The following is an 11,803-nucleotide window of genomic DNA, read 5'->3' on the forward strand; positions in this document are numbered from 1 at the left end:
CATCATACTTCTTGTGTAATCAGTATGTAGTTTTAGTTTGCATCACACCTCCTAATTAAAAGAATGTGAAAATCATTAGATTTATTAGATAGGTTTGTATTATCCTATACTGCTGATTTACTGTGAGTGAGTTACACTGTTTCATGACATTTCATACCGCTGAGTTATGAGAAGAGTATTGTGTTCAGAGAGCAGAGGCCTCACTTTTTTTTTTTTCTTTGTGATAGTAAAGAGCCACGGGAGCGTCACCCCCACCTTTGGTGGAAGCAGAAAAACAGGGAGCCAAGGTCATAAGTCAGGCTCACAAAGAGTCAGAAAGAATGTGAATACTTAGTTTGTTTGTTTTGTGGCTGTGGCGCATTCTGTATAGCTTCTTTTCTTTGTTTAGTAGCTTTCTGCCTTCACCTGAGGGTGTGCCCTAAGCATGTGACTTCAGGTCTCCATAATTGGAGTTTATTTAAAGATAAATAAGATGATTTCATATATTGCTCGCAGATCATGCACTAGACGGTATGTTGCAGTATTAGCCTGCTTCAACACTTAAGCAAAACATCACTCTTTGTTTTATTATTATTATTATTATTATTATTATTATTATCCTGTCTCAAAACAGAAAATGAAATTGTAGTTGTTCTTGGCTGAGAAACACAAAACCTCTCTTTTTTTTTTTTCAAAACAAGAAACTAAGTTTTAATTTCTCAGCCTTGTCACATAAAACAAAACAGATAACCCAGCTCTCAGCTGGCTCTGGACTTATCATCATCAAGGACACATGGTGAGAGCTACTTCAGAAGTTACAGTGCTCATCACTCAAGCAACATTTAAAAAAGGAACAAAAAACAAAACTCAGCACACTACACAGAGAACAACAACAAGACATAACTGAAGATGTTGTTCTTGTTTGTTCTCCTTGAATTTTAGAATAAAGTTATTACATCTCCATTAGTCAATCATATGCCTAATCATTATGTGCCACTGTGATCCACAAGTATGATCACAGATTTATTCATTTTTCAAACCAACAAAACAAAAAACAAAAACAAAAAACAAATTGCCGATGGCATGAAGGCTTTACACACACGAGTCAGGACACAAAAAGAAAAAGAAAAAGCTGCTGCCAGAAACAGAGCAGAAGTGTGAGGAAAAAACTGAGCTCACAGACAGCTGCATGTGTGACCTTTAATATGCAGCTTCTGCTCTAAAAAACAAATAATAAAAAAAAATGTGTAACTTGCTCATCAGCTTGGTAGTGTCCACATATTTAATTCAGCTTCTCAATCTTGTAGCTTTAGCTGTTGTATACAGGGTTTGGCTCATTAGTTGTTAGTATAGGTTTGCTCTTCATCTTAACAAAGTCTCATCTAAGATGACAGGTTTACAAGCAGGTCAGGTGTCTCTATGCACCTGATTAGTGTAGTTATTTCCTTATTTTCTTCATCTCATATATCATTGTACTGAGTTTGAGCAAACCTTAAGCTTGAATCAGACTACTTTTAACAATCTTCCACCTCACATCATAACTGACTGAGGTGCCTCTTCCTATTAATAGTATGTCATTATTAATGTTATCATTGTATTGTTTTTCCTTTTTTATAACAGCAATAGTATATCACAATACACTACTTTACTACTAATATACAATAGTATATTAATTTATATTTTATTATGTATCCATCACGGGTCTGTGTGAATCTGCAGCTTCACACCTTCCCAAGCTGGAGACATTTTCCTTGGCTGAACAATGACACAGCCTTAATATGCCTTATGCATCTCTCTTTTTTTATTTGATATATTTTGTGGGAATTATCTGGTTTCACGCATTCTATTCATTCAGCTTGGTTGTCTTCCCAATTTTGTTTCATTGCTTTAATTTAAGTTAACCTTAATTTAACCTTTTGTTTATTCCACTTCATTCCTCTTTCCATGCTTTAAAATATTACAACTCTTGTGTATGTTTTGATTTCTTTTTAGCTTCCTTTTCAGTATTTATTTCTGCTTGGAGGGTTTCTTATAATTTAGTCAATGCGGAGGGGCTACATTTTCCCTCTCACGTGGGACATTTAGTTTTCTTTGGATTTCTCCATCTATATGCACTAATTTGTCCGGCGCCTGGACATTTCTTTTCTAGCCACTGCTCGTCAGCATTGAGTTTTGTTGTTTTATTACCCATTATTAGTTTATGCTTCTTTTAGCGCTTAGTAATACACACACACCTGTGGCGCTTTCGCTGGCACGAGAACAGAGAGAGGTAGCTGACACGCCCTTCTACTTTCGAGCTATTCTCAAAAGCGGTGTCGACTTTACGTGATGAAACACGACCTTCCTCTCAGTTCACCAGTACTTCAGCAACCAACAGTAAACAAATTAGTGGAATAGTTCAGCCTCCTTATTGTGCTGTAAAAATCAACTTATTCCACCACAAAATAGACAATAAAAGACAGACAGTTTCAACGCTGCTCACGCTACCAGCCTCTTTAAAGGCGGCGTGAGTGCTTCCAGCCTCTCTGGGCGAGCTTACAGGCCTATTTTTACCCTCTCGGGGAGCTACCAATCAATCTGGACGAGCTCAATGTTTATTTTACTTCAAGCCCCTCTGGGCGAGCCTAATTTCTTTTAAGTTTCGTTTTCGTTTTTGCGCAAACCTTTATTATCTCAAAGTAGTCTGTCTTACCTTGGCGCTGGTTTCTTCAGATGCACCTGATCAGCCCCGACGGTGCGGACCGCTTGTAAAACGCGTGACCAAGACCCGAATTCACGCTCTTGGATTTTATCACACACCTAGTGCGTGAGCTGCCGGCAGACTTCAACGTGGGCTTCTCGCACCGATGGGACCTGGTGAGGCCCCTCTTATGGGAGCTGCTTTAAATAGGCCGTCCCATCCGGCTTCGAAGGACCAAGAAATGTGGGGGGAAATTCCCAAAATAGAAGGCTGCCAAGTAAAACAGAGACACAGTGAGACAATATAATCAATCACATGTACATGGGTGAACGTCTCGAGAGAGTCACACACAGTACACTTCTTTATTGCAGGTTATATAGGCATGTAGGTTACACAACAGGGCGGAGGCAGTCTCCGCCTGTTCTCAGAATATAGATTGCTTAACTGACAAATGCATATCTTGCTAAACATTCTGTCCGTACTATACTAAACGTCTGCTTAAGTGGCATTTTCCGTTCCTCTTTACACAGGAACTTGTCTTCACAGGCATTTGATAAGCATAGGCAAGGCTTCATGTTTATCAGGGTGAATCGTCATTCAGAGTTTACACAATCACAAGCAAAGCATATTTGAAGAATAAACAAAATCTTTTCACAGAGTTGTTTTTCATATCTTGGTGAGGACACCTCTAACCCAGTGGTTCTCAAAGTGTTGGGCTACAGCCGGCACACATCAGAAACAACAACAGGAGCAAGTACATTCTGTTACAAGCTGGCGAGGCGTGATTGGGGATGCCTCTCAGGTGCGTCCTCCCCCACAGCCACGCCGCAGACCACGCCCCACCACAGCTCTGTGGTCAAAAACAGGCTCACTGCAGCCGCTAAGAGTAAATAGTATTAAACTGTCACTGAATTATATATTTTTCATCTCTGTTCACAAGTTTCTGGATGACTGTTTTTTTATAAGGCTGTTATGCAGAGAGGTGTGGTGAGGCAGACATCACTCTGTCTTAACTGAAGTACTTTATTGTTTCTTGCACATACAGACAACACCTTCTCAAAATGGCCTCCAATCCACTTCCTGCCAGCTTTAAATACTCTAAGACCATGCCTTCTCAATTCAGACTGGCCTATAAAAGAGCTGCAACCGAAGCAGGCCTCCTCTTTACTGGGAAAACAAGATGGCAGCTACAGAGGTAACCTGCGGCACACTTTGCTACATTGTTGCTTCCCAACAAAGGCTAAGCCTGGACTTTATTTTGCTGTGTTTGGCAACTTTCACATTCTGTTTAACTTGTTGCTTTTTTGTAGAAGTGTAGTGACAAAAGTTACAAATAGTTGCTTGAAATGAAAGTTGTTTATTCAAAACAAAAATTACCAAACGAATTATTGTGAATGAGTTTATCTAAATAAAGCTGCAGCTCAGCTTTTCTGTCATTGTTTTTTTAAAATAATTCTTCCTGCCATGTGTAAAAAGTTTGAGAACCACTGCCATAACCAAACTAACCCTGAACCTAAAACCACATTTGGAGCCTCAAAAGACGGGCATTTTGTCCCCATAAGGACTGTTGGTCCCCACAACCACAAGTATAGTAACATGCCAATTTTCTATCGTCACAAAGATGTCTAAATATGTGTACACACACACACACACACACACACACACACACACACACACACACACACACACACACACACACACACACACACACACTTGACAGTAACACAGTCACTGGCTGTATCCCAATTCAGGGTCTGCAGCCTTAACGGTCCACAAGCGCCACGCACTCAAAGACCGCTAAGACCGGAAGTGAGAGGCTTGTTTAAATACTCTAAGACCACGCCTTCTCAGGTTAGTTATCTGGGATGAGAGGCCACCAGCGATTCAGTTTGATCCTGTCATATTTAAGAGTTTTTTTAGGACAATAAATCTCCACGTTGGCTCGTGTTCTCTTTTTTTCACTGATGTCTTTTCTCTGCTTATGTTTTTATACTTTAAACATTTCATATGTCCCACAAGAGCCTGATGTCTGCGAGGCCGTGGCTATGGAGTCAGCTTTAGTGGTGACTGAATCTGCCAGAAATAAAGACAAAAGAAATCCCATTTCCACTTTCAGTCCCATTCTCTGCAGCTCAAATGTATATTTACATTTACAAAACGGAGAGAAAACGCATTAGTGTGGACGGAGCCTTAGAGACCCCACACACCCTCAACACGGACTGTTCACACTTCTTCCCTCAAGACGAAGGTTTAGAAATGTGAAATCCAGAACATCTCGACTCAACAACTCCTCCTTCCCCACTGCTATCAGACTCCTGAACAGCTGACCTACCTCAACTGCATTTTGCACATTAAGACACTTTGCACACTAAGTTCATTTTCCACATTAAGCTCCTTTGTACATCCATTTAAATTGACAACTGCATACCTCACTTTTCTTCATTTACTTATTTTTGTATTTATTTATCTTTCACTATTTTTTAATCCCTATTTTTACCTTATTTATCTTGTTCCTTCAACCCTACCTAACTTGGCATTTGTGTATGGACAGCAAAGGAAGAATTTCATTGCACAGAGAAATGCTACTTATTCTGTACACATGACAATAAACACTTTGAATCTTTGAATCTTGAATCTCATAATAATAAAAGTAAAGGCCCCAGGACGCTGTTGGGTCAAGGAGGATGAGGACAGTGATGAGTCCAGAATCAGCTGCAGGCAAAAGATCATTTTAAATTTTTACTAGTTTTTTACAAAGAATTTATTAAAGCTGGTGTACAGCACCCATACTATAATCCTCTTGGTTATTATCAGTACAGTACTCAGGATCATTGTTCATCAAAGTTCATTGTTTGTTCTCTTCTTCCTTTAGTACACTCCTTAAATACACTAACCTGCTGCACATCCTTTCCAGTTCGATCTCTCTGCCTAGCCAATTGGTATAAGTCCGTTTATCCCTCCTTTGTGTTCAACCTCACATACGACTCTCTATAAGCCCATTTCCTTTTCCACCTCTCTTTCCTATACGCCTAGCCTCTCAGTACTCCTGTCTACTTTCCTCATCTCCCTGAAGTTCCCCTTTTTCCTTTGTTATCCTCTTCAATTGAATACTTTCCCAAATTTCCTCACTCTACCACCAAGTTCCCGTGTCTGCAGTCATTTTCCCTCACCTCTTCAGTTTTGGAACTCAGAAATAAATTTGATTTTGTATTTTTAATTAGCCAATATTTCACATAAGTCAAAGATTTTGATAAATCTGTTGTCCTCCACAAATGTTCACAGCTTGATCAGCACACGGCTCTGTTACTTTTACATAGTTATTTTCATTATCACTACTTTCTTTTTGATCCTCTATTTCGACATAATCATGAGCATCAGTCGTCTCGTCTTCCACTCCTTCTGCTTGCTCTGTACATTTGCTTTCAGTCTCCACTGGCTCAACATTCACATAGTCGTTCTCATCCATCTCTTGCTCTTCTTTCTCCTCACCATCAAACTCATATGTGGTTGTGACAGCCACTAAAACACAAGGAACAAAACAGAATCAATAAACATGAACATAAAAACAGCAACTGATTTTTTTCATGAAACATGTATTCACCCCCGGCTGAATTCATATTTGAACCTGTTATAAAGAAATCATCAGCATATGGTAGGTTATCAACTGAGGACAAACACCTTTCTGTTACAGCTACAAATATATGTGCATTTCATTAAGGGAAGTATTTGATCCTGGCAACAATTTAACAATTCACTAAGAATGAGAACTTCATCACAATTACCTCTATAAAGTATATAATATTTGAAGGCAGTAAGAAGTGGACACGTTTCTGTCACGATTTGTGGGGCAAGCAGTGTGGAATTTAACAAAGGACCCAAGATGCAGGCGGCTTCTGATATGAGTGAGCTTTATTTTGACGGTGACGCTGCAAATAGTGGTGGTGAAGGCATGCGCGGAACACAAGGTGACCTAAACTGGGAAAACTAACAGAAATAGACCTGAAACAAAGATGCAGGGAGACTCGGGGAAACAGGAAATACACAGACGAACCACAAGAGGACAAACGCTATAAATACCCTGCTTCAGACTGTCTTTTCTCCACTGTAAGGGGTAGCAAGGGAGTGTGAAACTTTCTTTGGGGGGGAAATACCAAAGGTGTGAAAACAGCTATGTACTGCCTTTTGTTCCTGTAGGAGGTATTTAGGCTCAGGGAGGGACTCTGCTGATCGTCTACCCCGCGATGATGCATTCCCTCAACAAGCTCAGTTCTGTTTGTTTTGATTAAAGAATGTTAGCTAGTGCTCACCGCTTGTCTGCAGGCTTTATTATTTATTTATTATTTATTTATTTATTTATTTATTATTTATTAACTCCTCAAAGACACAGAGGAGTTGAAAAGGGTGCAGAGAGAGCTGAGGGGACTGATAAGGAATGGGAAGGACAGCTACAGGCAGAAGATGGAGAACCAGCTTCAACAAAACAACGTTGGTGAAGTCTGGAGAGGCCTCAGAACCATCTCAGGCCACAAACATCAGAACTCTCTGCCTGGGAGGGATGTGAGGTGGGCAAATAAACTGAATCATTTCTTCAACAGATTTGATTCAGCCATGAGGCAGTCTCCAACATCGGCTGCAGACTCACCCTCCCCCACTGCTGCTGTTCCACCTCTGACACCTCAGACACTTCACACCTCCTCTATTCACCCTGCTCACCCCTCCCACCCCAACAACAGCATCCAATACACACTCAACACAAGGCTCCAGCCTGTCTCTCTCAACCACCCAGGTTAGGAGGGAACTGAGGAGGATTAATGGCAAGAAGGCAGCGGGTCCAGATGGCATCAGCTCAAGGGTCATCAGGTCCTGCGCGGACCAACTGTGTGGGGTGATGGAGCACCTCTTCAACCTGAGCCTGAGGCTGGGGAGAGTCCCACAGCTCTGGAAAACCTCCTGTGTTGTTCCAGTGCCAAAGACTTCACGCCCCAAGGACCTCAACAGCTACAGGCCGGTGGCTCTGACATCCCACCTGATGAAGACCCTGGAGCGGCTGGTCCTGGCTCAGCTTCGGCGCCTTGTGAGCTCATCACTGGACCCACTTCAGTTTGCCTACCAGCCTGGCATTGGAGCGGATGATGCCGTCATTCACCTCCTACATCGTTCCCTCGCCCACCTGGAGACCGCTGGGAGCACTGTGAGAATCACGTTCTTTGATTTCTCCAGTGCCTTCAACACTATTCTTCCCTCGGTTCTGAAGGACAAGCTGGAGAACTCTGGAGTGGACCATCACCTCACTACCTGGATTCTGGACTACCTCACCGACCGACCACAGTATGTGAGGACTCAGGGCTGTGTGTCGGACAGGGTCGCCTGCAGTCACGGGGGCCCCACAGGAACGGTTCTGGCTCCGTTCCTCTTCACCATCTACACTGCAGACTTCTCCCACAACTCCACCCAGTGCTTCCTGCAGAAGTTCTCTGATGACTCTGCAATAGTCGGCCTCATCACTGATGGGGACGACAGGGAGTACAGAGGACTGACTCAGGACTTTGTGGACTGGTGCCAACTGAACTACCTCCAGATCAACACCAGTAATAATAATAATAATAATGCATTGGATTTATATAGCGCTTTTCAAGGCACCCAAAGCGCTTTACAATGACATTATTCATTCACGCTCACACACTGGTGGAGGCAAGCTACGGTTGTAGCCACAGCTGCCCTGGGGCAGACTGACAGAAGCAAGGCTGCCATGTCGCGCCATCGGCCCCTCTGGCCAACACCAGTAGGCGGTAGGGTAAAGTGTCTTGCCCAAGGACACAACGACCAGGACAGAGAGGCCGGGGATCGAACCGGCGACCTTCCGGTTACAGGTGCCCTTCCCAACCCCCTGAGCCACGGTCGCCCCGTAAAACCAAGGAGCTGGTGGTAGACTTCCGCAGGCACAAACATCCTCCACTGCAACCACTGAACATCCAAGGTATGGACATCGAGGCTGTGGACAGCTACAGGTACCTTGGTGTTCATCTGAACAACAAACTGGACTGGACTCATAACTCAGACGCCCTCTACAGGAAAGGGCAGAGCAGGCTGTACCTGCTGCGGAGACTCAGGTCGTTTGGAGTGGAGGGCCCACTCCTGAAGACCTTCTATGACTCTGTGGTGGCCTCAGCCATCTTCTATGGTGTGGTCTGCTGGGGCGGCAGCATCTCTGCTGGGGACAGGAAGAGACTGAACAGGCTGATCCGAAGGGCCAGCTCTGTTCTAGGATGCCCTCTGGACCCAGTGGAGGTGGTGAGTGACAGGAGAATGGCGGCTAAGCTGTCATCCCTGATGGACAACATCTCCCACCCCATGCATGAGACTGTGACAGCACTGAGCAGCTCCTTCAGTGGCTGCAGCACCCACGGTGTGGGACGGAGAGATTTCGCAGGTCTTTCCTCCCCACTGCTGTCAGACTCCACAACAAAGACTTTAACTGATCAAACACACACATCCACACATGTGCAATAACACCAAGTGCAATAATCTTTCTGGCATCGTTGTATTTTTACTCAGTTGTATATAGCATTTGTACTCTATTTTTATCTTATTGTATATTTTATTCTATTTTATTCTACTGTATATAGTATTTTATTTTATTCTATTCTGTACAGTTGTGTACTGTATTTATTCTTATTTTATTTTATTCTAATTTTTGCTTCATAACTTTTGCACTGTCCACTTTCTGCTGTGACAAAACAAATTTCCCACGTGTGGGACTAATAAAGGTTATCTTATCTTATCTTATCTTTATTAAATGGAAAACTTCCACAACACATGACACGCTGGGGAAACATGGAAAACATAACAGAAAATATGAAGGGAACCACGGCACAAGAACTCACACCACAATATAAACACAGACACATAAGGAGACACAGAGGGGGAATCCAATAAAAGAAACAACTTGGGAACCATAGAATAAATAATGAATTAACAAAATACAAAAACACAAGAAAACTGAGTCAAAATGACCCAGGACTATGACAGTTTCATCTCATGGCTTTCTTCAGCATTTCACATGTGGGCATCGCCATCCATAAAATACCACCAGGACCTAATCCCCAGTAGTTATAAATAATGAATATGATATTATATTAATTGCTGTGTTCCAACCACCCAAATAAATGATCCCAATATCTGTATGAAAAACACCACACACAATTAACTCAGTGTAACTAAATTAACTTTTAAATGACCTGCTGTATGTCTAATAAACCAAAGTGTGAATCTAAAAGTTCATTCAGTTCATTTTAATTTCATTTCAATTTATTAATACAGCACCAAATCACAACAACAGTCGCCTCAAGGTGCTTCATATTGTAAGGTAGACCCTGCAATAATACATACAGAGAAAAACCAAACAATCATATGACCCCGTATGAGCAAGCACTTTGGCGACAGTGGGAAGGAAAAACTCCCTTTAAACAGGAAGAAACCTCCAGCAGAACCAGGCTCAGGGAGGGGCGGGGCCATCTGCTGTGATTGGTTGGGGTGAGAAAAGGAAGACAGGATAAAGACATGCTGTGGAAGAGAGACGGAGATGCCAAATCATTACATTAAATGCTCTCACCCAGTCGTCTAGCTATGACAGTTTGGCCTTTTTTCAAACACATAAATCTTTATCCTCACCCTTTTTTCATATTGTGAAACAATATGAAACAGAACAAACTAAGTTATACTGACTTTGTGTTATTCACATGTTGAATGGAAAACAGTGGGCAGTTTGGCCCAGGATAAACAGGTTAGTTTGCAGTACTGTAGTGAATACACAATAAATCACTGTGCTGGGCTGGTGCATAGTGGCTCTGGTGCTCATGGTCAGGCATCAGCCAGGACAGCTGTGAAACATCTGCAAACATCTGGTTGAATTTTGTAAATCCGCAAGAAACCACAGGTCAGCTCATTACAGCATGCTCACTAATAACCTACCAAAGCTCACATCATTATTTTAGTATTAGTTAATGTAACACAGGTATCTGTTCTTCTACTTAAGAAAGTCTTTTGCCACCACTGGAGCTAACAGATCATCTGCAGAGGAATGGCTTATTTGAAGAGTTTCAGTCAGGTTTCAGAGCTCATCACAGCACAGAAACAGCTTTAGTGAAGGTTACAAATGATCTTCTTATGGCCTCTGACAGTGGACTCATCTCTGTGCTTGTCCTGCTAGACCTCAGTGCAGCGTTCGATACTGTTGACCATAATATCCTATTAGAGCGATTAGAACATGATGTAGGTAGTGATGGGATGTTCTGTATCGAGGCTTCGAAACTTGTGTCGAGTAATGGAGGGGGCGTTTCCGTGATGCGCGTATCGAGGCTTGCTTCATTTATGGGAGGAGCTGAAAATGATGACGTCCGAAGCCTCACTGCCCGGCTGTACCACGTGACTGGTTCAGGAAGTGGTTCGAACTTTGACGCGAGCTATGACAGCGATATAAACCCCTCAGACTTCATTCGAAATGTGGGTGTTTGATGGAGAGTTGCGGTTAGTGAGAGTTTGGAGGTTTAGGAGAGTGAGGAGAGAAAGTCAGGAGAGGATGGAGCCAGCTAAGAAGAGGAGGATGTCCTCCCCTGTGTGGGAACATTTTGATCTTATTCCTCCCAACAAGGTATGTAAATTTCTACAGAAGATGTATTTTCATAATACTGATGGTGCAATACAATTTATGTTAAGTGTCTTTACTTTTGTACAACGTGAAGTGTTTGCTATGTGCCAGGGAGCTGGGATATAACAACAACACCTCATCCATGCTCAGGCACTACAGAGCTTTGCATGAGAATAAGGGGAACACCGACTGTGGAGCAAGACCAGGTGAGCCATCAAATGCCATGATAATATAGCATGCAGTAATGTTACTAAATGATATAACAATATTATACAACTGTAGTAAGTTACGTGTGTGATATTTAGGGCCCGAGCACTGAGAGTGCGAAGGCCCTATTGTATCTGCTCTGTTTATTATTATTATTATTATTATTAGGGCCCGAGCACAAAAGTGCGAAGGCCCTATTGTATCTGCTCTGTTTCTTATTATTATTATTATTATTATTATTATTATTATTTCGGCAAATGAATCGGCCTTTTGAGGGCCTAAACATGCTC

The 11,803-nt window shown here is 42.3% G+C and overlaps 1 protein-coding gene across 1 annotated transcript in view; it reads right to left on the minus strand.

Moving 5' to 3' along the window:
- Window positions 1-3,257: 3,257 nt before the first annotated feature.
- Window positions 3,258-11,803, minus strand: part of LOC120443253 (scavenger receptor cysteine-rich type 1 protein M130-like) — a 17,774-nt gene continuing 9,228 nt past the window's right edge. Inside the window, exon 5 of the mRNA XM_039621467.1 lies at window positions 3,258-6,178. Within this exon, the coding sequence (XP_039477401.1) occupies window positions 5,898-6,178 (281 nt within the window). The 3' untranslated portion in view covers window positions 3,258-5,897. The remainder of the gene's footprint in view (window positions 6,179-11,803) is intronic.

This window comes from Oreochromis aureus, linkage group 13 (genome assembly GCF_013358895.1).
Source record: "Oreochromis aureus strain Israel breed Guangdong linkage group 13, ZZ_aureus, whole genome shotgun sequence".
In the NCBI taxonomy this organism is placed as follows: domain Eukaryota; kingdom Metazoa; phylum Chordata; class Actinopteri; order Cichliformes; family Cichlidae; genus Oreochromis; species Oreochromis aureus.